Source organism: Aythya marila (genome assembly GCF_965140915.1).
Source record: "Aythya marila genome assembly, chromosome: 18".
NCBI classification, from domain to species: Eukaryota; Metazoa; Chordata; class Aves; order Anseriformes; family Anatidae; genus Aythya; species Aythya marila.
In genome coordinates this window covers 530,036-554,024 of record NC_139059.1, presented here as the reverse complement: position 1 = coordinate 554,024, position 23,989 = coordinate 530,036, and the positions used below count along the sequence as shown (strand labels likewise).

Genomic DNA, 23,989 nt, shown 5'->3' with positions numbered 1-23,989 from the left:
TCCCGGGGGTGCTTGCCCGGCGCGTGCATGCGTCCGTGAATGCAGCACGGGGAGCATGCGTTGGAGCTGCAGGGAGGTCTCCACGGACAGCGAGCAGGGACTGGCTCAGGCGAACCCAGGGAGAGCTGGGGGGCACCGAGCCGGGGGCTGGCTGTGCCCTGACGGTGCCGGGGGAGCCCAGCAGGCTCCCAGCCCCTCGGCCTGGTGGGGGGCAGCTGCCCCGTGCGTGGCAGGGAGGATGGGGATGCGTGCCTGTGCCAGCTCCCCTGTAGGGGCGGGCAGGGTGCTCCCCACAGCTCTCCTCCTGCACCCGCTGCTTCCCAACCCCAAAGGCTGCTCAGGCAGCCGGGCAGGCGCAGGCTTTGCTCCTTGTCTGCGTGGCACCGAGCTGAGCTCTGAGGAGCAGGGGAAGCAGGGCAGTGCCTGGAGGGAGCTGGACACGGACACCCCGGCAGGGCTCAGCGCTACCCACGGACGGGCCCTGCTTTCCGAGGATGTGGCCCTCATCCACGGCCAGGCAGGAGCTTCAGGTGCTGGCAGGAGCTGCCAGGGCTCCTGCATCCCTTCTGCAGCCAGGAGCAGGCGTGCGGTGGGGACAGGAGGTGGCTGAGCCCAGCACCGCTCAGCCTGAGCCCAGCATCGGGAGCCAGCCCAAGGGATGCTCGGTGCGGCGCTGTGTCAGGGCGGCACCACGCGTGGTGCAGCTGTAGGAGAGCCTCCCCCTGCTGTCCCCTCACCCTGCTGTCCCCGCTCCCCTCGTCCTTGCCTCCAGCGTTCGGAGCAGCAGCAGTGCGCACAGAGTGCGGCCGGACGGGCCAGGACCGCGGCCTCGCCAGCCCCCTGCCCGCAGGCGCTGAGCTCTCTCGTCCCCTCTCTCCTCAGGTGAACAACGCCACGGCCCGGGTCATGACGAACAAGAAGGCTGCGAACCCCTACACCAACGGTAAGAACCAGTGCATGCAGGCACCGGGCTGGCACGGGCACAGAACAAGGGGCTGAGCACCCCAGGGCGCATCTCCATCGCTGCACGGCTGCGGCTGAGCTCCCGCAGCAAATGCCCCTCGGTGCTTGACCAGAAACAGGGGTGGCTGCTCCCGTCTGAACGAGGGGGCACAGCCCCATGGGGTGCCCCGTGCCCTGCAGCCACCCCAGGGCTGGGAGCCGCAGTGGGGTGACCGGGGAAGGGGGGTGCAGCACAGTGGGCTCCCCCCCAGCTCACCAACCCTCCCTGCCTGCAGGCTGGAAGCTGAACCCGGTGGTGGGAGCTGTCTACGGCCCCGAGTTCTATGCAGGTAACTCCTCGAGCCTCAGCCCCACGCTGTGGCTGTGCCATGTTCCACCTTCTGTCTGAGTGCCCCCCTGCCCCTCTCCCCCTGCCCGTGGCATGCACCGCTCCCCCCTCCATCACCCTCACCATGGGGACCCCCTGGGGGCCATTCCCCAGCAGCCCCATCCCCGGGGCAGCGCTGCGGGCACAGAGGGATGCTCTGGCTCGGGATGCCCCGTGGTGATAGTCACGTGCTGTTGGGGGCTGCTGCAGAAATCCCGTGTTTGTCCCCTGCCTCCTGCAGTAACGGGGTTCCCGTACCCTGCCACGGGGACGGCTGTGGCCTACCGAGGGGCGCACTTACGGGGCCGAGGACGCGCCGTCTACAACACGTTCCGGGCTGCGCCCCCACCGCCGCCCATCCCCACCTACGGCGCGTGAGTACCCAGGGCCGGGGGGGGTCTGGGGGCTTGGTGGGGGCATGGCGCTACCTGGACCCCAAAACCCTGGGTGCTGCCCGCCTCAGGGTGGGGGTCCCGCCTCGGGCTGTGGTCTGGCACAGCCGGGGCCCCTCAGCCCCTTCTCATCCGCCACCCCCCCACCCTGCAGCAGCTGCCTCCTGGCTGGCTGCGCTGCTGACTCTGCCCCCCTGGGCATCCCCCAGGAGGCGCCTTGTGCTCAGCTCCGCGTTTGGTGCTGAATTGCTCAATTCTGCTGCTGTCAGTGCCTGCACTGCCGGGTTGCTGTGCACCGAGGCACAGCTCTCTGAGCACCTGCCCGGCCTCCATCGCTCCGAAAGCCCCCCCGGGACCGGGTCAGCTCCTCGGGCTGCGCTCTGCCCATCCTCGTGTCCCTGCCCTCCCAGCCTGGGACGTGTCCATCCCCTGTTCTCCCCCACCCCCTAATCCCAATGCTTCCCGACCATGCTCTGCCTTGGGAGCAGCTTCCTGCAGGTCCCCAGTGTCACCTCAATCCATCTCGGCCAGTGGCCCCAGACTGGCAGCCTCCGTGCAGCTGTGGGGTTCTGCGACCCTGGGGTGCCAGCAGCGCCTGGGACCGGGCTCCTCCACATCTCTGCTGCTTGTCCCACTGCATGCCCCCACCTCGGGGCTGCCGGGCACCACCCAAGGGTTTTGGACCCCTGTGCCCAGTGGTGCTGAGCGCACTGAGCCCCCCATTGCCCCGACCTCCCCCCATCCCCTCGGTGTGACCCCGGGTGGGCGTTCGGCCGTGAGCGCGGTGCCCGCGAGCGCCCTGAGCGACCCCGCGGTGCTGAGCCCTCCGCTTCCCTGCAGGGTCGTCTACCAGGACGGGTTCTACGGAGCCGAGATCTACGTAAGTGCGGCCGCGCTGGGGCTGGTGCCACCTCCGGGGTCCCTGTCCTGGAGGGTGAGGGGGTCATCAGCCCCCTGCTGCTCCCCGGGGGGCTCTGCCCAGCCTGCGGCCCCTTCCCAGCTCCTGGGGCTCGGCGTCGCGGCACGGGGGGGGACGGGTGAGGGGCTGGGGGCAGCCGAGGCAGGGCCATGCTGGGTGACACCGCTCGGGTCCTGTGGCCCCTGCAGGGGCAGCACCCCGAGGGATTTATGTCCTCGGCGAGCGCCGGCGCGCTGCCTCCCACCAGCATTTAACCTCCGTGTTTAAAAAGCCATTGGCGATATTTCAGGCGGGCGGCTGAAGGATTTATCTAACGTGACACCTCATTAAAGCGATCAGGGAGGTGACATTCTCTCCTCTAGAAATTTAATTTTTTAAGGTTAATGTTTGTGAAAGCCCCCGGGGAATGGTAATGAGGCTGATGTGTGCCTGGTGGCACCAGCACCGGCTCCCCGCAGGGTCCTGCCACTGCTCCGGGGTCCCTGCAGCCAGTGCCTGGGGGTGCCCGGCTGCCCTGGCCCCCCCGAGCTCCCCCGGCAGGGCCTGGTGGGTGCTGCCCCCACCCTCACGACCACCTCTCTCTGTCTCCCCCACGGCTGCAGGGGGGCTATGCCGCCTACAGATACGCCCAGCCCGCAGCAGCAGCAGCAGCATACAGCGACAGGTAGGCACCGCTGCCCACGGGCATGGCCCCTGCCCGGTGGGGGGGTGGAGGGGATGGGGGGGGGATGCCCATTTCACCCCCTACACCATCCAGGCCGGTACAGCCTGGCTGCCGTGCCCCGTGCCGTGAGGATGGAGCTGGCAATATCAGGGTGCCCACAGCTCCCTGTGCCCCCCAGGTCTGGGATATTTCTGGTGGGGAGAAGCGGGGAGACCATGGGGTAGTGGGGGGGGGGGAAATAGGGTGCAGCAGCCTCTGGGGAGCTGCTGGGGGTGGAGGACCCCTCCCTGGGTCTCTAACACCCCCTCCGTGTTTGCTCCTAGTTACGGCAGAGTGTACGCAGCGGCAGACCCCTACCACCACACCATCGGCCCCGCCGCCACGTACAGCATCGGCACCATGGTAAGCGCAGCCCCCGCTGCCTTTCTTTGCTTCCCCACCTGCCCCACGCGAGCTGCAGCCAGCCCGGGGGGGTCCGGGGGCCGCGGGGAGGGGGAGCACGAGCTCTCGGCGGGGGCAGGAGCAGTGCAGCCCACACTCAGGCTGGCCCCAGGGACAGGGGGCACCGTCCCCGCATCCCCCCCGTTAGCCCCCCGCTGGAGGAAGCCCTGTGCAGCCCCCAGGGCCCGGCTGGGGGGCGAGGACCCCCCCCAGGTGTGGGGGGCTCAGGGCTGTGCCCCCATCAGCGGCGTGCGGGGGGCACCCGAGCGTGCTCACCGTGCTCGCTGCGGTCTGTAGCTAGCTTTGCAACCAGCATCAAAGATGAAAAATCCCCCTTGTGGGCGGGATCTCAAAGCCAAATGGTCTTTTTCTTCCTTTTTTTTCTTTTTTTTTCTTTTTCTTTTTTTGGAAACCCTCGCCCCTGTGTTCCCCTGGCTGGGGCCTGGCTGCCAAGCACCCCTCGGCACCCCTGGCCCCGCAGCCCCTCTGTCTGTGGGATGGGCAGGGCAGGAACCAGCCCAGCTCCAGGGAGCAGGTCCCCGGCCGTGGCAGCCCCAGGGCTGTGCCGAGGGCAGCGGGGTTGGGGACGGCGCCGTCTCCATCCCTGAGTGACCCCGGGCAGCGCTGGGGGCCCTTGGCTGTGCCCACCCCGCACAACCCCCAAGACAGAGGCAGTTTGGTGTCACTTTAAAAAAAAAATAATAATAAAAAAAAAAAAGGAGAAAAAAAAAAAAAGGGAAGAAATGGGCTTTGCCTCTCTCTCGAATACTGATTGGCTTTTTTTTCATCTTTGATGTTGCAGGCTAGTCTATACCGAGGAGGGTACAGCCGCTTCACTCCCTACTAGCAAGACAGACCCAGCCCCTCACAGCACTAACACTGACTGCTCACTAGAAACCAAACCAAACCAGGCAGACTAAGCCAGGCTGAGCCTCCCGGAGGACCTGAGGGCCCCTGCCCGGGCGGGCTCTGCTCTCCGCTAGGTTTACCTCAAGCTGCTCCGTCCCGCCGCCCGGCCTCCGCTGCCCACCGCGTCCATCCTGCCCGGCCCGGGGGTGGCAGGGAGCGGGGACGGCGCCTCTGCCCCGCCGAGGGTGCCCGGAGCCTGGGCTCGTGGGGGTCCCTGGGCTCATCCCCCCCCAGGGCAGGACGGGCAGCCCCGAGCCGGCCCCTCTGCACCCCGTAGTAGAGGCAGGAGGCAGTTGCTGCACGCTCCATGGGGACGGGGCTGAGCCATGGGGGGACCCTGGGGATGGCACCCCAGGGCCGTGGGGGCTGAGCGGGGTGCGGGGCCGGGCACGTGCCCAGGGGTTGCTCCAGCGACAGCTCTGCCTTTCTGTTTCTGTTGTAGTGAAACTGCAGCCGTTTCCTTCTGGGACCGGGAAGGGCAAAAAAGCAAAAACAAAACAAAAAAAAAATAAAAAACAAAACACACACACACACACACATACACACCCACACAACTAAAAAAAAAAAAAAAAAAAGAAAAACAAAAAAAAAATAAAAGCAAAGCAACAACAAAGCAAAGAGGCAACAACGACGTGAACGTCCCATCCTGTCCACACACATGCACCGAGCGAGCGAGTCCCGGAGGAGCCCGCGGAGCGCACGGACCGGCCGCATGCACCCAGCGCTGCCCCCGGCGCAGCCGCTGCCGCCGGGCACGGGGACGGCCGCGGGGCCTCTGGCAGCCCGCGGCACAGGCCCGGGCACCACGTCTTCCTTTCCGCCCGGCGCGGGGTGCCGGCGGAGCGCAGCGGCACGCCGCCCTGCCCGCGCTGGGGGTCGCCGGGCTCCGGTGCCCCGGTGCCGGCCGCCAGCGCGTCGAGGGTGCGAGGCCGCGGCTCCCGAGCGGAGCTTTGCTGAGGCGCTGGGCGTTGCAGGGGGACGAGCCTCTGCGTTTTAAAGGGAATTTTTGTTAAGAGGAGCTTGCAACTCGCTTGCGTTCCCGTTCCCCTTCCCTCCCCTCCCGCCCCATCCCTGGCGCACCCGGGGCTCCCACCCTGCGGGGAGCGATCCTGACCCACGCCGCCCGCTGGGACCCCTGCGCTGCGCCGGGACGGGGATGTGCGGGGTGCTCGCGGCCACCCCCTCCCCACCCGCCCCGCTGCAGGGACCCTGCCGGCCCTCTGCACGGGGTCTCGGCCGTTGCATCGCCCGCAGGGACCGGCCCTGGCCCCGGGGTGGCTCTGAGGCAGCCGGGGTCGGGCGGCACAGGGTGCCACGGAGCCCCCCCCGGTGCAGCCCCATCCCACGCCACGGCCGGGGCGGCCTCGCCGCGCTCAGCCCCCGCCCCACCACCCCGCGTGGCTCCGCCACTCGTCAAACCTCACTTTATAGTCTGCAGACACCCCGATGCTCCAGCAACGAGCTCCCCCTTTTCTATTCCCGGTGTACATAGCCCCCCCACCCTGGCCCGCGCCCCCGCCCCTGTACAAAGCTCCCTCCATCGCTGTACTGGCTTCTTCCTTACAGCAGAGCCCCTGCGCCGGCTGCCGGCACGCAGGCTGGCGCCGGCCCATCCTGTATGCTTCAAAGGTGTGACCATTCTAATAAACAGTATTATTATTATTATTATTATTATTACTACAAGGATTATTATTATTATTATTGAAATTATTAATAAAGATTTCTTTCTTCAACCAGGACGACTCCGGTTTTGACTGGGGCGCGTGCGTGGGGCACGGGGGGACTGCACCCTGCACCCACATCACCCACTCTGCGGTGGGCAAGGGGGGGGCCCTGCTGGGGCTCTCCCCCCCCCCAGAGCAAGGGAGCAGGGTCTCGGAGTGGCAGGAGCACAGCCCTTGCAGTGCTGAGCCCTTCATTTTTCAAACCATCAGATAATTTATTTCAGAGCAATTCACCCACCGAAGGCGCAGCAGCTTAAACGCTGACATATTAATTTTCCTGAACGGGAGCCAGTATTGTTTGTGGGACTGGGGCCGGTGCTCCAAGGGAGCTGGGGCTGCGCGACCCCGCTGTGCGGCACGCTCGGCTACGTCCCTGCCTGCTAATTGCTTGCTCACCAGACTGTGATAAAATAATTGCTGCTATAAATTTTCTCTCCTTCCCTGCATAAGATATCCAGGGGAAGCAGCGCGGGTGGAACCGCTGCCTGCCAGCCCTGGAGAGAGGGCAGCAAGAGCAAGGCAGAGCCAAGGCAGGGCCGTGCAGGGGGGGGGGAGCAGCAGCTGCCTGCAGAGAGCGGCTCCTTGGGGCTGCAAGTGGAGCCCGTGCTGGCAGCTCTGCACCAGCACCAGGGCTGGTCCCCAGTCAGGAGGAGGACTGGGAGCTGTGGGGGGCTCTCAGGGCAGATGCCCCAGCCTGGATGCGCACAGTGACCGGGTGCCCTGAGCAGAGTGGCCCCAAAACTCAGCCTCGATCAACCCTCTCGGCCCCGAGCGGCGACTCCCTCACACCCCCCACCCCACAGCCCACCCGCATGAAGGAGACGGAGGCAGGGCTGTGCCACGCTCGCCTTTAATGCCCAGCTCAGCTGCTGCCGTCGGCCGGCTCGGAGTAGACCAGCACCAGCCGCCCCCAGCGGTCCGGGTCCACGGGCAGCTCGTTGGGCTGCACCGGCTCCACCAGGAGCTCCAGCTGGCAGGACTGCCCCGCCGCCGGCCGCGGCACCGCCAGCCCCACCACGCGGAACAGGCAGGCGTGCGCCAGCCCCAGGAGCTGGGGCTGCTGCGGCTCATCCCGGCGGCACCGGGTGCCCAGGCTGAGCACACGGAAATGGTTGGCGCGCCCCGGGGGGAAGGCCCAGCGGAGGGTGAGGCTGAGGGAGAGCTGCTGCGCGTCGGGACCCTTCTGCCACCACAGCTGCGAGGCCGTCAGGCTCTGCACCTGTGGCGGGGAGGCTGCCACGCTGGCCGCATCCAGCACCTGCAGAAGGGAGCACAGAGCCATCAGGGGCGGGTGTGAAAGCAGCCGGGCACCCAGCCTGCCCGCGCAGCCTCCCGCTGCAGGGATGTGCGTGGGGCACTCACCCGGACCTCCCCCAGGAGGCAGGTAAAGCGCGTCTCCTGCGGGCTGGCCTGCTGGCGGGACACCAGCAGGGAGAGGTCGCGCAGCACGCAGCCTTGCAGCTCCAGCTCGTAGCACCTGGGAGCAGAGGGGCAGAGCTGGCGCAGGGCTGGGGCTGCCCCCGTTCACCCAGAGGCGCAGGGCACCTGCGGGGCACTCACCGGCTGGTCCAGCCCTCGGAGCCGCGGCTGCAGGCAGCGAGCAGCGCGGAGAGGCCGGGTGGAGGTGCCGGGAGGAGCCGGGGGTGGTGTCGGCCGTGGGGCTCTGCGGGAAGGGGAGCGAGGGGCTGAGCCGTGCCCTACAGGGGGCACTGACTGCAGGCAGCACAGGGCGGCGGGCAGGGTCCTCACCGGGCAGGGGGGTGATGTGGCCCTCGTGGCAGGTATCCGAGTCCCAGGTGGTGAGCTCCAGGGCAACTGTGAATTCGTCACGGTGCGGCCCCTCCATCTTATAGAGCAGGTTCAGGAAGAGCTTGGGGGGCGCCTGCATCTGGAAAGAGAACAGGCTGATGACCCCAAGTCCACCCAGAGAAAGAGAGAGAGAGAGAGAGAGAGAGAGGAGAGAAAGAGAAGATGCTTTGGGTTAGGTCTGCTGGGCAGCGCCTGCTGGAGCACCCCGTGGCACACTCACCGCGAGGCCCACGGGGCTGGCACGGCTCTGCCCAGGCCTCCAGCTGCTGAGCCAGGCCGGCACGGTGCCAGCGCAGCACTCAGGAGGTGGAAATGGGGCTTTGTCACCCAACTCACCGGATGGCCGTGCGCTCCTCGCCAGCAGGGATGGTCCCCTGCACCCGCAGGGAGCTGCCCCCGCACCAGGCGTCCTGCAGGCAGCAGCTGGTGAGCAGCTGGCCCTCGCTCTCCGTGTAGAGGGGCTGGATCTCCTGAGCACTCAGGTTGTACCAGGGCCCGGGCTCTTCCTCCTGCGGGACGGGAAGCACTGGGTCAGGCAGGGAGCTGGGAGCAGGACGCTGCCTCCCCAGCTGGAGCAGAGCCACGGCCCCACACCCCGCACCCACCTTTCCGGTGAGGAACCTGCTGGTGCCCATGCCCAGGCTGAAGGAGGTGGCAAGGGGCAGCGTGCAGATGCTGTGTGTGGGCAGGTAGTCTGCCAGCAAGCCCCAGAACCTGGAGGAAAGGCGGTTGTTAGAGCAGAGACTTACCTCAGCCGAGGCCTGGGGGCCAGGCAGCCCCTTACGGCCCCGAGCTCCACGGCACCCACATCACCCACCCTGGCTGGCAGCCACAGTCCATCGGCAGCTCTGTCCCACTGCCAGGTGCCCCCCACCCGTGGGTGCCCCCAGCCCAGCCCTCCAGCCAGGGCCAGCCCCTGCCCCACCATGCCCGTGCTCACTTGTTCTCGTTCTGCAGGAAGTTCTCTGCCCCGAGGTGCTCATAGACCCAGCCAGGGGCGAAGATGGCCGCGGACAAGCTGTGCTTGCGGATCAGGCTCAGCGACTGCGGAGACAAGCTGTGAGCAACACGGGCACGAGGCGAGATCACCTCGTCACCTGCCCCGTCCCCTCTCCCCCCAGGTCCCGCTGGCCCTGCAGCGGGGTAGGATCACACCGCAGGAAATCCTGCAGCATCTCTCCCTCCGGGCACTGCAGCACCGCGGTCCCCCCGCTCCCTCCCCGTGCACGCCTCCCAGCCCGGCAGCGCCCAGACTTCACCGCCCCGTCCTGATTTAGCCTGGTACAGCCAAGCCATCGATGCAAGCTCAGAGCCCGGCACCAGGGGGAGACCTGGGATCCCGCTCTGGTCCAGCCTCACCGCACGCACCTTGTGAGAGTCGAAGCCACCACCGACCACATCCCCACGGGCAAAGACATCAACGCCGATGTAGACGTCGGCGTGGCGCTGCCCGGCCAGCCTGCGCGTACGCTCCAGGTGCTCCTCCTTCCAGTTGTAGTTGACGAACAGCCCGTCACAGGCGTCAAAGAACACCCTGGGGACAAGGGGCGGCATGGGAGGGAGGATGCTGTGCCTGCTCCCCACAGGACACCCCACCGAGGGGCTGTGCTGGCCGTGGCCTGCCCACCCCAGCCCAGGACTGAGGTGTGGGGTGGGTTCACGGCCCCTCCCCGGGACTGTCCTTGCTCAGGTGAAGCAGCAGGGCAGGCGTGTGCCCAGCCACTCACCTATTCTGCTCGTTCAGCTCGTTCTGCCATCTCAGCGCGCCGTTCTCCAGGACGCTGTCATACCAAATCACCAGCCCGCCGGGCACGGCGCTGTGCACCTGCGCAGTCAAACGCCGCAGGAAGGGGGACAAATTTTCCACCGCCACCGCCTGGCAGGAGAGAGCAGAGGGCAGCTGGACACGGGCCGGGTACGGGAGCCCTGCACAGGGACCCACTGGCCACGGGAGCAGCGTGTGAGCCCCGGAGCCGGGGGGGCTGAGCCCCTGCAAGAGGCAGGGAGCGGGGGCAGGAGGCAGGCGGGGTGTGGGTGCTGCTCACGCTCAGCGTGTTCTCAATGTTGATCAGCCACCCGTCGAAGCGGTAGTGCTGGGCGATTCGGGCTAGCTGGTCGCTCACGGCGCCGTACGCTTCTGCCCCAGCAGCCAGGAACGCCTCGCACAGCTTCTCCCCACCCGTCCACTCCGTGATGAAGGTCCCTGGGGAGGCGGCGAGGGCAGTGTCGCTGCATGCCCCGGTGAACTCACCTCGCGCCCCGGGGTGCCAGGCCTCGGCACCACATCACCTCGCAGCCGCCAGCCCTTCCCTCACCCAGCACGGGGACACCATTCCGGTGAGCCGCGTTGGTCCAGCACACGGGCGGGATGGTGACGGTGTGGTGGCTGAAGTAGACGAAGATGTCGATGTGCCGCCAGTGGTAGAAGACGTAGGGGTTGCGCGTGGCTGAGCCCTGGATGAACCTGCAGCAGAGGAAAGAGAAGAGGGTTAGGCAATGCGGGAGCGATGCCGGCGGCCAGCTGCAGGGCTGGGCAGGAGCCTGACTCACTCCCCGTGAGCCGGGCAGAGCAGCGGCGCTGCCACCCCTGCGGACCCCGTCTCGGAGCAGCCCAGCAGAGCGCACAGCCCTGCCTGGCCGCGGGCTGGGAGCGCACCCAGCGGGCACGGAGCATCCAGCCACCGCATCCCGTGCCCGGCAGCACCCACCGGTCCTCCAGGTATCCGCCCCGCATGTCGTGGCACACCAGCGTCCGGGGCCTCCGGCTGCGCAGCGGGGGCTGGCGCTGGGCCAGGGGCACGGCGGCGACGTTGAAGTCGTCGTTGGCATCGGGCTGCCAGGCCAGCAGCTCCTCCAGGCCGGACAAGAAGAAGCTGACGGGTTCCGTCGTGCCGGTGTCAAACTGCCGGGCTGCGGCGGGCGAGAAGCGGGCGGTGGCGGTCGGCGGGGCCGGGGTGGTCCCACCGCCACCCGAGGGTGGCTCGGCCCCGCCACCCAAGGGTGCCTCACCTGGCAGGGGCTGCGGGCGGGTGCTGATGGCTTCGTGCAGGACCGTGGTCCCCCGGTGCTCCGCCGCCGGCTGCAGGCTGCCCGGGGATGGGGATGAGGCCGGGGCCGCCCAGCACCGCCGGGCCGAGCCAGCACCGTGGCCAGCGCCCGGCGCCCCGGGACGAGCCCCGAGCGGCACCGGGCCCGGCCCCGGCCCCGCTCCCGTCCTCGGCCCCGTCCCCGTCCCGCCGCCCACCTCCTCCGCCGCCGGCCGCCCCGCTCCTCCTCGGCCTCCCCGGCCCCGGGCCTCTTCCCCCGCCGCCCGGGCCCGTCCTGCGCCGCCGCTGCCGCCGCCGCCGCCATCGCCGCCGCCTCCCGCACTGGCGGCCGCGGGGCCCGGCCCGGCCTGGCCCTGCCGGGGGCGCGGCCGCCGAGCTCCGCCCGGCCCCGGCCCGGCCCCGCCGCCAGGCCCGGCCCCGCCCCGGCTCCGGGCCCCCGAGCGCCCCCGGGGCCTCTCCCGGGCCTGGTCCCGGTCCGGCCCCCCCCCCGCCACCACCCCCGGGGCACCGGGTGGGCCCGCGGCCCGAATTAATGGGCCCGAATTGGCCCTGAGCTGCCCTCCAGCCCCCGTTGGGGTCTGTTTAAGCTCAGCCCCGGTCCCTGTTTCCTCCCCCAGCCGTGCTGGAGCCGTGCTGGTCTCCAGCTCAGCCCTGCCTGGCTCTGGACCCACTGCTCGGGGCCCCCATCCTGCAGGGCCCCATCCCACAGAGCCCCCATCCTGCATCCTCCCCATCCCGCAGCCTCCCCGGCTTCCCCTCGGGGCAGCCCCATGCCCACGGGACCGGTGGATGTTCCCAGTGACCCAGCCGCCATCCCCGGCCTGCCCTGCCCAGCTCGCTCAGCAGCTGTAGGACGGGCACTGCCGGCTTCATCACACCCTGAGCTTCGGTTCCCCAGCCTTTAGGGCACAGCCGGCCCTCCTGCAGCCCGTCCCGGGGGTCCCGGTCCTCCCACCAGCCCAGCCCGTGGTCCTCAGGGAGCCCCCACACCGAGCGCCTGCAGGCATGGACCAGGGAGCACAAAGGTGTGAGCAGGGACCTGACCCGTGGGTGTTTAATGTGATCGCAAGCCGTACAGGGAGCGGGGCGCTGCCCCAGGCCCTGCTCTGCTGCTGCATGTAGGAAAACAAAAAGCCTGGCCAGCAGATAGCCTAACCGAAGAGGAGCAGCTGAGGCTGAAGGCCGGGAGCCAGCCCCCTCCTCAGCGGGTGTGGAGCATGAGAAGAGGCTGCAACGCAGGGGGCAAGGAGGGCACCAGCAAGGGGAACGGCTGCAGCCCCCTTCCTGCTGGGTGCACGCAGGGGAGCTGCCAGCCCGGGGACACCCCAGCGCTGCGCTGCAGCCTCCTCCTCGCTGGGGCCCGGTGCTGCGGAAGGAGAGTGGCCGTTAGTGCCGTTATCGCCGCTCACCCTTATCTTTCCTGTGGGGCACTGAGAACCCCCTGCCCTTTTCTAGGAACAAGGCCAGCAGAGCACGTCCGTGAGGGCTGCGTGGTGGAGGTGCCCTCGCACACAGCGCTGGTGGCCAAGCCCTTTCGGCTGGTGCCAGCTCACGGCCAGAGCCACACGAATCTGTGCCCCAGCAAAGCCAGCTCTGCAGCAGGCACAGGAGGGGCTGAGGTCCCTGCCCGCCCCAGGCCAGCAGCCACCTCCCAGGGCACGCACGCAGCAGAGGCTGGAAGTGTCTCTGTCTCCTCTGGGTGCATCCGCTCGGCCTCCGAAGGAGCGGGGGGTATTCACGCAGCTGCTGGGGTAGTGGCATGTAGGAGGGCTAACAGCTTAATGCAGAGCGGCACGCGGGGGGCTGGGGGGTCCCCGCGCCCCAGGGGAGGGGAGCAGGGCGCAGCAGGCGCTCAGGGGTCCCCGCTGTACTTGATGAGGTGGCCGCTGAAGGTGATGTAGGTGTCGTACTCGTCGCTGAAAACCGCGTTCTCGCGCTCGCCCTTGTAGAGCCGCACCCAGACCTCGTCCTGCTCCTGCAGCTCCAGCATGACGCTCTGGCTCTGCATGATGCTGCGGTCGCTCACCTGGGCGTAGAGGATCACCACCTCCGCCCCGTTGCGCATGATGTGCAGGTAGGTCTCCTTCTGGTTCCAGGTGTGCACGTTCAGGCTGAAGTAGTAGATCCCGGGGACGTAGCAGTAGAACTTGCCCGTGAACATGTTGAAGTGCTCGTAGAGGTTGACGAACTCCGTGTCGAAGATCAGGGTCTGGTAGTAGTCGTTGCTGTGCAGGGGTTTCTTGCGGCCCACCGAGAAGGCGGCGTAGTGGCTCTTGCAGCGCTCCCCCGGGGCGCCCACGCTGCCCTTCTGTCCCTTGGGCCCCGTGTGGCCCCTGCTGCCGGCCACCCCCATCTTGCCGTACTTCCCCTGCATGCCTCGCTCGCCTCGGTCTCCCTTCTCACCTGGGCAGAGCGGAGGGGACGGTTTTGGTGTCAGAGGCGGGTGCCAGCTCCAACCCCAGCACCGGGAGCCCAGCTCTGCACCGCTCCTGGGGTCTGCAGGCGGGCTGACGGTGCCCTGCAGCACGGGATTTGGCTGGGGACAGAGCCCCCCCCCAGCCCTCACCTTTCAGGATGGTCATATTGATCTGGGGCTGGTACTGGGGGTAGGAGAAGCGCTGCTCGGGCGGCTCACAGCAGCGAACGCAGCGGGGCCGTGGGGGCAGCCCCTCCTGGGCACCGCCAGCCTTCTGCTCCCGTGGGGGCCTGGGGGGAGGCAGAAAGCAAAGCGCAACGGGGAGCTACGTGTGGGGACAGGGGCCCTTCGCGGTGCCAGGCCTGCTCTGTGCCCCGACAAAGCGCCCCCGTCCCCAGGGCCCCCTCACCTGGCAGCGTGGTGCTGGGACGGAGCCTCCTCGGGGTCCATGGAGCGCCCATCGGGGCCGGGGCTGGGGCTGGGGCTGGGGCTGGGGCTGGGGCTGGTCTGGCTGCCCGCAGGGGAGGGCAGTGACAGGCAGGAGAGCAGCAGGACACCGAGCACCCCGAGCCCCTTCATGCTGCAGCAGCGCCCTGTGAGACACCGGGGGTGGCTGAGGGGGGTGGCAAAGCCCAGCAGCACCCAGGGGTGGGCAGGGGGCAGGCAGGGACCCGGCCCCACAGCAGGATGGGGGTGCAGCTGGTGGGCTTTGCGGTCCCCCTCGGCCCTTCTGAGGGCTGGCAGCACGGCTGTGCCCTGCAGTGTCCCCAGCGCGGGGCCTGGAGCACCCCACAGCCCCGGGCAGGGCACAGCCGTGGCTCCAGCCTGGAAAAGGTTTTTCTTGTGGCAGCCCTTCCCCAGCAGAGCCCACAGTGTGAGCACGCGTCCTGCAGCTGCAGGGCCCATCTGGAACTAATACCCAGCCACCTGGGCCCGCCTGGCCTCAGCGATGCTCCAGGGGGTGTCTGGGGATACCCATGTTTAGGGCGGCGTGGGGGCTCGGGGCTCTCCAGCAAACTGGGATCTGGGGCCCTGGGGATCCAGGGGTGGAGCTGAGCAGTGGTCCTGGGCTGAAGGTCCAAGCCCAGAGCCAAGAGGCTGCTCCTGCTCAGCCCTGCTCCGACTGCCCCCCGCTGACCCCCAGGAGCAGCAGCTTGGAGCCCCAGCCCCTGGAAAACGAGGTGGCTCCAGCTGCTGCGGGGCAAACAGCAACGCTGCCTGTCCTGGGGGGGTCCCAGCCCTGCCCATGGGGGTCTGCACGCCTCCTCCCACCCCCACGCTGTGCAGGGATCCCTGCACAAACCCCGTGGAAGGGGCTGCCCCTGCCCCAGGAGCTGCTGGCCCCCAGCCTGCAGCGCTGCGCCTTGGCCCTTGGCAGGAGGGAGCAGGAGCTGCTGCCCCAGAGCCACGGCGCTGCCGGCGGCCCCAGCCGGGAGCCAGCCACCCCCAGGAGAAACCTTGCTGGGAGCCCACATCCTGCGTGGGGCCCAAGCTAATATTTGCAGTAGATGGAGGCACCACGGCCCAGCCCTGGCTCCTGCCCTTCCTTGCTTTATCAGCCCCGTATCAGCTTGGGGCCACGCGGAGTCATGGGGCTGAGCAGGGTGCGCCGTGCCCCATGGCCCCAAAGGTGCCAGGTGAGCGTGTGGCACTGCCCAGCTGCTCCACACCCGTGGCTGTGGGGCCCAGGGCAGTGGCAGTGTGCCAGGGCTCCTGCTAGGAGCCGGTGTCCCACTGGGGCACAGCCGGGCAGTGGCCTGGGTCCGCACCGGGAGCGCACCCCCAAGTGCCAGGGGTGAACGGGCAGCGGGATCCTGAGAGGCTGTGGGGAGCCTCGCTGGAGTTTGGGGCGGAATCCTACTCTTTTGGTGGCTGCCTGGGTCCTCAAGTGACGGTCAGGGTGGGACAGCCCGGGGCTGGCTGCCCCTAGAGCATGGGGCTGCGGGGACCCAGACAGGCGCGCTGCAGCAGCAGGCTGGGAGGGCGTTCAAGGGCAGGATGCCTGGCTGGTGACTCACATCCATGGAACAGGGAAGGGGCGGAGGGATGGGGAAAATCTCCAAAGGGCTTTCCCTCCGCTCACGCCCTCTGCAAAGCCCTTCACGTGCTTCTCCCGTGCCTGCCCTGCCCCAAGGAAGCCCCGGTGCGGGGCTGTCCCCCAGCTCCCGGCCCTACCTTGGCTCACATCCCGCTGCCAAGAGGCAGGGCCGGCGGTACCGCGGGCAGCCTGGCGCCGTGTCCTCCCTCCCCGTGCCTGCCGCCTGCCCACGCACGGCCTCACGTGCAGGGAGAAGCAGCGAGGAGCAGCCCCAGCCTGGGGCTCGTGAGCAGGCAGCAGCCGGGGAGCAGCAGCCCCGGCTCTCTGAGCCCCGCCGGGCCTCCAGCTGTGCCAGCCATATGCCGGCGATGGCAGCCCGCTGCCGGGGAGCCCCTGGCTTTCTCCCCACCCCAGGACCACGGTGCTCAGGCCTCCCGTCGAGCCAGACGATTCCCGGGAACCTGCAGCAGGCTCAGCCCCAGGGAACACACAGCTTTGCTCAGCGGGGAGGAGAAATCCTTAGCCAGGGCTGTTCCCCCTGAGAAAGGCAGGCTGCTTGCAGGCTGGTGCAGGGCTGGAAATGGAGGCGGGCGCGCTCTGCGCACGTGGCGCTGCCTGCAGCACGCGGGGCTCCCCAGCACCCCCAGCAGGCGTCTCCCCCCTGCGCCCCGCAGGCACGGCGGGCGGGCAGCACGCACGTATGTATGCACGGGCATCTCCGGTCTTGCTGAAGGGACTCTGTTTTTTCCTGTCGGGGCTGGATGCTCTCCAGGAGCAGTTGGGAGATTTAAATCCAGCGGCTGCTGAAGCCCCGGGACTGCAAGTCAAAACATCCTGAAAACATTCCAGGCAGCATGAAAGAGCAGGATGAAAGAAGAGCAAACGCCGGGGAGAGATGAGGGGGTTCGGAGCGCTGCAGGACCGGCACAACCCCCTCACCCTCCTCGCCCTCCCGTGGTGGACGCAGCCCCCCCTGAGCCACAGCAACGGGAGCTGGGATGCCTCTGGTGTCCAGGGATGTGCTGGAGGGATGGCTCCCCCCAGCCTCTCGCCCCAGCAGCTGGGATGTTTGCGGAGCCATTTGCAAACTGGGAGCAGCCCAGACCTGGCGGGCAGCGGGGCTGGAGCTGCACGGGGAGGGTGCAGCCAGGGACCGACGGGGAGGGTGCAGCCCCCCAGCCCCTGCGGGCAGTACCGGTGGGAGGTTGTGCTGGGCACCCCGTAACTGTGGTGTGCCGCTGCCCTGGGATGGCCCAGCCCTGGCTTTGACGTGCTCATGGGGGCCGACTTTTTGGACGCAGGGCTCAGGTAGGGCTGGGGGGGCTGCGGTGGCCCCACACCACATTGGGCCTGATCTGCAGGCGCCAGCACTAACTCCCCCAGGGCTGCTGCAGGTTGAGCTGTCCCCTCAAAGGACACGCGAGGCTCAGCCCTGCGGTCCCCACCACCCCCTTGCGGGTAAAGCAAGGTCCTTGCCCAGCTACATGGGGCACGGCCAAGGGGACGGGACTTGCCCCAGGGCACCCGTGCACCCACGCCACCTCCTGGGTGAGTCCACACCGCTGCTGGGCAGCCCGCCGCTGGCAGCAGGCACAGGGGCGCAGCTCCACGGCACTCGTCCCGGCTCGGCAGCCGCCCCCAGCCCTGCCCCACACCTACCTCTGGGGCTGCTCTGTCCTGGCGCTGCCTCCCCAGCCCTAGAGCATCGCCCCGCAGCCGTGCCGCCAGCCCCAGGGCGCAGGACAGAGCCCAAGGCGGCCGCGCTCCCTGCCTCTGGCAGCCTCCTCGCCTCCCCTGGCCGGGCGGAAACTTTCTGGGAAGCAAAAGGAGGGGAGCGAAGAAGCAGCAGTGGGATAAACACAGCCAGCAGCCCTCCCCCTGCCAGATGCAGCCCAGCGCAGCGCGGGCGGCCGGCGTTAACCGTGTGCGCGCCTGGGCCTGCCGCCAGCGGGACGTGGGCCCGGGGGCAGGGAGGGGGCTGGGGGGGGCAAGGAGGGGGGCTGTAAGGTCGGGGAGGGGGCTGGGGGGGCAGAAGCACCCCAGATTTTGGGGGCAGGGTGCCCAGAGGCTGTGGCTCTGCTCTGGAGCGGGGTCTCCCCAAGCTGGGGCAGCCACCGGCCCCGTCCCTGGGGTCCTGGGCCCCGCAGAGCCCTGCCCAAGGCCGGGGCTCCCTTGGGTGCCCCTGGTGCTGGGCAGCCCCCGAGCAGCGCCCCCCGCCCCGGGCAGCACTGGGGCTCGGCTCAGCGGGGTGCTGGGGGGCACTGGGCACATCCCGGGCCCTGCTGCGGGGCGGTGGCCGGGGGTGATACGGGGGGACACGGGGCCGAGCTGGGGGGCTCCGGGCCGCCCCCAGCCCCCCCCTCCGGGGCGCACACAGCTCGGGGCGCCTCTGCCCCCAATCCCAGCGCAGCCCCCCGGTAGCCAGGACTACAACTCCCAGCAGGCTCCGCGGCGCAGCGAGCAGCGCGGCGAGGGCGGTGGCGGCGCGGGGGATGCCGGGAGCGGTAGTTTTCGTCCCGGCGGGGAGAGGCGCGGGGGAGGTTGGCGGCGGCCGCCGGCAGCCGGGGCGGCGCGCGGGGGCTGCTGGGAGTTGTAGGCGGCGGCAGCGGCGGCTGCGCGCGGCGGGGGGAGGTGGCGGCGGCTGCGCTCGGGCGGCGCCGCGGTGAGAGGGGCACGGGGGGGGGCACCGGGGGGGTACCGGGGGTTACTGGGGGTTACCGGGGGGCACCGGGGGCTGAGGCTGCGGGGCCGGGCCTGGGGCCGGTGCTGCCGGGGCCGCTGCGCTGGGGGGCACCGGGGGGCACCGGGGGGCGGCGGAGGGGTCCTGGGGGGCCGGGCCCGGGCTGGGGGCGCCGGGGGGGGCCCGAGCGGCTCTGCCCGGGGAGGGGGCAGCGGAGCCCCCGATGCTGCGGCCCCGGGTGGGGGCCCGGGGGGGCTCCGGGAGGGGGTCCCGGGGGCGCTGGGCACCGCACCGGTGTCCGGCCGCCCCCCCCACCCCCCCGGGACGGGACCCCCGGGGCTGCCCCCTCCCGGTGCCCGCGGCCCCGCCGTGCCCGGGGGCTGCCCAGGGTCGCCCCCCCACACCCCGCCTGGTCCTGCTGGGGGCCCAGCACTGAGCTGGGGCCCTGCAGCGCCCGGGGGGCGGCCCCGGGGGGCGGCCAGCCCCGGGGGGGGGGGTCCTTGCCCGGCGGGGGTCCCGTCCCCGTCCCCTCCCGTGGGGTGAGGTGAGAACGGGAGGCACCAGGCAGCGCCCAGCCACTGGCACTCCCTGCACAGCCCCGGGAGCCGCCACGTCCCCGGTGCCCTGCGGAGAGGTGGCACGGCCGGGACCCCCGGTGGGGCGAGCTGGAGGTGCCCCCCCCCCGCGTCCTGCCCGTGGTGGTGATATGAGCGTGGACGGGCCCGGCCGTGGTGCCGGGGGGGGGCTGCTGCCACGGAATTTGTTTAAAACCAGCTCTGGGGCCGGGCAGGTGTGGGTGCGCGTCCCTTGGACCTGGGCGCTGCACTTCCTGCTCGGCCCGGGGCATCCTGCTCGGGCGGAGCTGCCACGTGGCCCCGGTGGCCCCGATGTCCCCGCGTCCCCACGGGCCTGGGGCTGGGCTCACCCCGGGGCGAGGGCCGTCCGTGGACAGGGAGCGCTGCCGTGAGGAGCCTCCTTCGCCCCGGGCAGTGTGAGGATGAGGATGCTGCCCAGCAGGACGCCCCGACGTGGGGCTGGGGGCTCGCTCCTGCCCGCTGTGTTGCAGGCCTCTGGGTGGGCAGCGGTGCTGGGCCAGCTGTGCCTGCCTGCTGGGGCTCTGCCCAGTCTGGGGGGGCTAAGGGGGAGGATGAGGAAGGGCTGAGGATGGCAGGAGGGCTCCCGCAGCAGAGCAGGCCCTCGGGGGGCTGCTGCTGCCCTGCACAGTACAGCGGTGCCTTCTGCTGCAGGGCTGGGGCTGCCCGCCCGCCCCTGCCATCCTCCCCAGGCTCAGCGGGGCTCCAGGCCCCAGCTCTCACCCTCTGCTTCCCCCCTGTGCTGCCAGGATCTCCTCGGCCCCAGTCTGATGCCCGTCCCGGCGTGCAATGAGTCTATGAGCCCCCTGCGGATCAGCGTGGGCGGCCTGCCTGTCCTCGCGTCCATGACCAAGGGCGCCGACCCCCGGTTCCGCCCGCGCTGGAAGGCCATCGTGCTGTCCTCAGCCTGCGTGGCCTTCGTGCTGCTGCTCTTCTGCTTGCACCGGCCGTCCCCGGCGCGGCCCGTCCCGCCCAACGCTCACAACTGGCAGCTGCGGCTGCGGGCAGAGGACCGCTACAACGACACCTACCCGCTGTCCCCTCCCCAGAGGAACCCCGAGGGCGTGCGCTACCGCATCGGGGTCATCGCGGACCTGGACACTCAGTCCCGGGGCTCCGAGGAGCACACCTGGTTCAGTTACCTGAAGAAGGGCTACCTGGTGCTGTCGGCCAGCGGGGACAGCGTGACGGTGGAGTGGGACGAAGAGGAGAGCGTGCTGCGGTCCCACCTGGCCGAGAAGGGCAGGGGCATGGAGCTCTCCGAGCTCGTCGTCTTCAACGGGAAGCTGTACTCCGTGGATGACCGGACGGGGGTGGTCTACCAGATCGAGGGCAGCAAGGTGGTGCCCTGGGTGATCCTCTCCGATGGGGACGGCTCCGTGGGGAAAGGTGAGCCCCCCCCGCACCGCCCCACTCACTCCACCTGATGCTGCGGGTGCAGAGCAGTGAAACCCTCGTCCCTTGTCACCCTGTGAGCTTGGCCAGGCCTGGGGGGGCTGCGTGCAGTGCCGAGCTGTCCCGCCTGGCACCCGGGGGGTGGTCTAACAGCTTCGTGCTTGTGCTGCTCTCTCTGCTGCAGGCTTCAAGGCGGAGTGGCTGGCGGTGAAGGACGAGCACCTGTACGTGGGGGGCCTGGGCAAGGAGTGGACCACCACCACGGGCGAGGTGGTCAACGAGAACCCCGAGTGGGTGAAGGTCATCGGCTACAAGGGCGACGTGGGCCACGAGAGCTGGGTGGCAAACTACAACGCGCTGAGGGCTGCGGCTGGGATCCGACCCCCAGGTACCGAGCCGGGCTCCCTCCCCTCACCGTGCACCCCTCGCCCTGCCTGGCACTGGGGCTGGGGTCTCCCCACAGGCAGCGGGACCGGCTGAGATTTGAGGGAGGCTGGGGAAGCCGGGGCTTGCCCTGCCCGGTGCTCTCCCCCCTGTCCGTGCTGGGAGCAGCTCGGGTGCCTCGGCTGGTGCTGGGGCAGCGGGAGGGGGCCAGCACCCGGCAGGAGGCGGTGGAAACGTTGGCAGCTGTGGTCTGCGTGTGGCTGCGACCCCACGGCGCTGTCTTTTTGCGTGGGGCTGGGTCCTGCCCCGCGGGTGGGTGCCTGTGCTGCCCCGTGCCACCCGTCCCACTCCCCGCTGCAGGTTACCTGATCCACGAGTCGGCGTCGTGGAGCGACACGCTGCAGCGCTGGTTCTTCCTGCCGCGCCGCGCCAGCCACGAGCGCTACAACGAGAAGGCAGACGAGCGGCGAGGCACCAACCTGCTGCTCAGCTCCAGCCAGGACTTCGGGGACATCACGGTGGGGCGGGTGGGCGAGGTGGTCCCCACCCACGGCTTCTCCTCCTTCAAGTTCATCCCGGACACGGATGACCAGATCATCGTGGCGCTGAAGTCAGAGGAGGACAACGGCAAGATCGCCAGCTACATCATGGCCTTCACGCTGGACGGACGCTTCCTCCTGCCGGAGACCAGGATCGGGAGCGTGAAATACGAGGGCATTGAGTTTATTTAACAGACTTTGCACTGGACCAGAGGGGCGGGGAGGACGGGGGCTGCGGGGCAGGCCCTGCGCTCGGGGAGGCGCAGGCTCCGAGGGACGCCGCACTCCCGGCTCTGCTCGGTGTCGGCGTCCCACGGAAAGCGTTGGCCTTGCCGCAGCGTGCACGGTGCGAGCGTTTCGGCAGTGGCACCTGGTGGCAAAGGGCTGCCACCACAGGGTGCTGCCGCCTGCCACCAGCCCAGGCTCGGGGTGGTTTCCTCACACTGCAGCCATCGGTGCCCGGCACCTCCGCAGGGCTGCTGGCGCTGGTGGCGGCCGCGCTCTGGGTTGCAGCCGAGGACGGAGCCCCCGCTCGCTGCCCTGTGCCAGCCCTGTGAGGGTCCCGTCCTCGCACCCCTGTGGCTCTGTGCCGGGGGTGGTGCTGCCCTCTGCTCCCTGCTGCCAGCTCGGTGCCTTCCCCAACCTGCCTGGGGACGGGGCCAGAGCTGGGCACAAGGCCCCTCGGTGCCAGCGGCGTGTCCTGCGGGGCAGCCCCTGAGCTGCCTCCCCAGCACCTCGCTGGGAGCACACAGGAGGTGTGGGGACAGATGTCCCCATGTCCCCCACGAGCGTGAGGGCAGGAGCGTGCTTGAGGGGGGCGTTGGCCAGATCCAGCCCCGGGTTGGGACACGACGGGGGGGGGACACGGCCACAGCAGGGCGTCAGCCAGGGCAGGGCAGGGCGAGGTGGTGGCTGCCGGGGATTTCATCAGGCTGTTTTTCGCCAGTTAGCTGGTTTTACTTCCCCTTTCACATAAACCATGTGGCAAGTGAATGGGTAACGGTTTGCGTGGGCCCGTGCTTTCTGGGGAAAGCTTCGTGTGGGAGGGACTGAGGGGAAGCCCCCCTCTCACCAGATCCCCATGCTCCTCGGCTGGGCTCGGAGCAGCAGGCAGAGGCCTTGCAGCCAACCCCTCCCTGGGGCTGTGCCCTCCCGACTGCCCCAGGAGCTCGGAGCAGGGCTGCAAGGGGACAAACGCCCCAGTGCCAGCCTGGCTGCTGCCCCCAGGCCGTGCTGCACCCATCTCCCATCTCCATGGGCCCCAGGAATGGTGCAGCCTCTTCCCTGTTTGTGGCCACACGTGGAGCCTCGATCCCCAGCGTCCTTCCCCTCCCCTCCTGCACCCGGCTGTGCTGGGAGAGGGCAGGAACGGGGGCCAGGAGCGCGCAGCCTTGGCACAGCAGCACCGGGGAGCCTGTGCCAGCTCCTTCCCCGTCCTGGCCGGTTTGGGGTGATGCCATTAGTGGGGTGCACACACGGCACGGGCACGTGCTCTGTGCCTGTGCGTGGATGCACGCATGGGGCTGGCTGCTGCAGTCCGTGCAGGTCCCTTGGCCTTGGCCCCCCCGTGCCACCCCCAGCTGCAGGGACCAGTGGTGCCTAGGGACTGGGGGGCCATGCCCGGGGTGATTTTGTTGTGCTGGGGGGGGGAGGACCCACGGCGAGGCGCGCAGGGAGGAGCCAGGGGCCTCCGGAGAGCTCAGCTGGGCTGGCCCTGTCCCATCCCCCTGTCCTGCCCCTGTTTACAGTGTCCAGCATCTCTGGAGAGCTGCGTAAGAACCACGTTAGCAGCCGGACATGTGTTTCCATTTAGCCCAAACAACAATGACTCACGGCTGCGAGCGGCCGCGCTCGTCTGGGGGCACCAACCTGCTCCCAGCACCAGCCCCGGCCCTGCCCCGGCCATCTGACCCCGGTGACCGCTCTGCCCTCGCCTGTGCCCGGCTCAGTGCAGCCCCTGGGCCTGGCCCGGGGCCCTGCAGCACCCATCGTGGCCCTGGGGCTGTCCCCCCCCACCCCACAGACAGCGGGACTTCGCAGCACCCCATCACCTCCTGCCCCAGCCTGGCCCTTATCTCCGAGAGCTGGCAGGACTGGGGCTGCTGGAGGCTGCTGGGAGCTGCTGGACCCCAGGGGCTGGGGGGCTGCCGGGCCCATATAGCACAAACGGGACCAGGCTGTAGGGTCCCTGCACCCCCAGCCCCGCAGAGCTCTCAGAGCCAGGCCCTGCTGCCACAGCCTCTGCGAGGCCAGGCCCTGGAGCCCCACCGCCAGTTTTCATCCCACCATGCCAGCAGCAGGGGCACCATTCACCTCCCACAGGTTCCCCGCGGGCTCCAGCAGGGCTCGGACCGGGTTTGGCTGCCCACGTTTCCGCTGCTCCTTCTCATCCTACAGCACCAGAGGCTCCGACACCTCCTTCAGCCACAGGCAGCCGTGGTGGCCCAGCTCTGTAGCAAGAGGCTGCCCCGGGAGCAGGCTGCGTGGCCGCAGTGCCGACCATCCCGTGTGCCCGCGGTGCCCGGCTTGGCCACGCTCGGGTCTGCACAGCCCTGCCGGGGGCAGAGCTGGGCCCTGCAGGACGGGCACGGGGAGGCCGGCAGCGCCCCAGCACCTCTGGCAGCCAGGGCAGGGATGAGCTGGGGGGTTTTGGGGATGTGCTCCAAGCCAGAGGGCTGCGGGCACCTCGGAGCCATGCGGGACCCCCGG

The 23,989-nt window shown here is 69.5% G+C and overlaps 4 protein-coding genes across 10 annotated transcripts in view; 2 read left to right on the top strand and 2 right to left on the bottom strand.

Moving 5' to 3' along the window:
• The window catches only part of RBFOX3 (RNA binding fox-1 homolog 3), a 139,903-nt gene extending 133,611 nt beyond the window's left edge, over positions 1 to 6,292 (top strand). For 5 of the 6 annotated variants that reach the window (XM_082774566.1, XM_082774565.1, XM_082774568.1 and 2 more), the window contains 7 exons: positions 883 to 943; positions 1,239 to 1,292; positions 1,572 to 1,704; positions 2,563 to 2,602; positions 3,244 to 3,305; positions 3,629 to 3,707; positions 4,549 to 4,674. In XM_082774566.1, coding sequence (XP_082630692.1) covers positions 883 to 943; positions 1,239 to 1,292; positions 1,572 to 1,704; positions 2,563 to 2,602; positions 3,244 to 3,305; positions 3,629 to 3,707; positions 4,549 to 4,593 — 474 coding nt within the window. In that variant the 3' untranslated portion in view covers positions 4,594 to 4,674. Of the gene's footprint in view, positions 1 to 882; positions 944 to 1,238; positions 1,293 to 1,571; positions 1,705 to 2,562; positions 2,603 to 3,243; positions 3,306 to 3,628; positions 3,708 to 4,548; positions 4,675 to 5,097 lie in introns of those variants that run through there. The other variant, XM_082774563.1, reaches the window with a different exon arrangement.
• Positions 6,293 to 7,222: 930 nt separating this feature from the next.
• ENGASE (endo-beta-N-acetylglucosaminidase) lies at positions 7,223 to 11,567 on the bottom strand. Its single transcript, XM_082775186.1, has 14 exons — positions 11,433 to 11,567; positions 11,198 to 11,274; positions 10,897 to 11,098; positions 10,504 to 10,652; positions 10,234 to 10,391; positions 9,916 to 10,064; positions 9,557 to 9,722; positions 9,129 to 9,232; positions 8,794 to 8,902; positions 8,525 to 8,697; positions 8,129 to 8,283; positions 7,940 to 8,042; positions 7,742 to 7,856; positions 7,223 to 7,637 (listed from the first exon to the last, which is right to left on the bottom strand). Exons 1-14 carry the CDS (start codon positions 11,537 to 11,539, stop codon positions 7,242 to 7,244), a joined length of 2,163 nt encoding a protein of 720 aa, XP_082631312.1. The 5' UTR covers positions 11,540 to 11,567; the 3' UTR covers positions 7,223 to 7,241.
• A 705-nt stretch (positions 11,568 to 12,272) lies between these two features.
• The window catches only part of C1QTNF1 (C1q and TNF related 1), a 76,950-nt gene continuing 65,233 nt past the window's right edge, over positions 12,273 to 23,989 (bottom strand). The window contains exons 2-5 of the mRNA XM_082775211.1: positions 17,349 to 17,404; positions 14,061 to 14,244; positions 13,802 to 13,941; positions 12,273 to 13,638 (exon numbers count right to left, since the gene is read on the bottom strand). Of these exons, the coding sequence (XP_082631337.1) occupies positions 13,088 to 13,638; positions 13,802 to 13,941; positions 14,061 to 14,230 (861 nt within the window). The 5' untranslated portion in view covers positions 14,231 to 14,244; positions 17,349 to 17,404 and the 3' untranslated portion in view covers positions 12,273 to 13,087. The remainder of the gene's footprint in view (positions 13,639 to 13,801; positions 13,942 to 14,060; positions 14,245 to 17,348; positions 17,405 to 23,989) is intronic.
• Positions 18,260 to 22,278, top strand: CANT1 (calcium activated nucleotidase 1). Of its 2 annotated transcripts, XM_082775209.1 has the most exons (4): positions 18,260 to 18,351; positions 19,712 to 20,351; positions 20,542 to 20,745; positions 21,102 to 22,278. In XM_082775209.1, the coding sequence occupies exons 2-4, from the start codon at positions 19,733 to 19,735 to the stop codon at positions 21,470 to 21,472; spliced, it is 1,194 nt and encodes a 397-aa protein (XP_082631335.1). In that variant the 5' UTR covers positions 18,260 to 18,351; positions 19,712 to 19,732; the 3' UTR covers positions 21,473 to 22,278. The 2 variants fall into 2 exon arrangements, with proteins under 2 accessions (XP_082631335.1, XP_082631336.1); XM_082775210.1 differs by lacking the exon at positions 18,260 to 18,351 and having other exon boundaries at positions 19,693 to 20,351.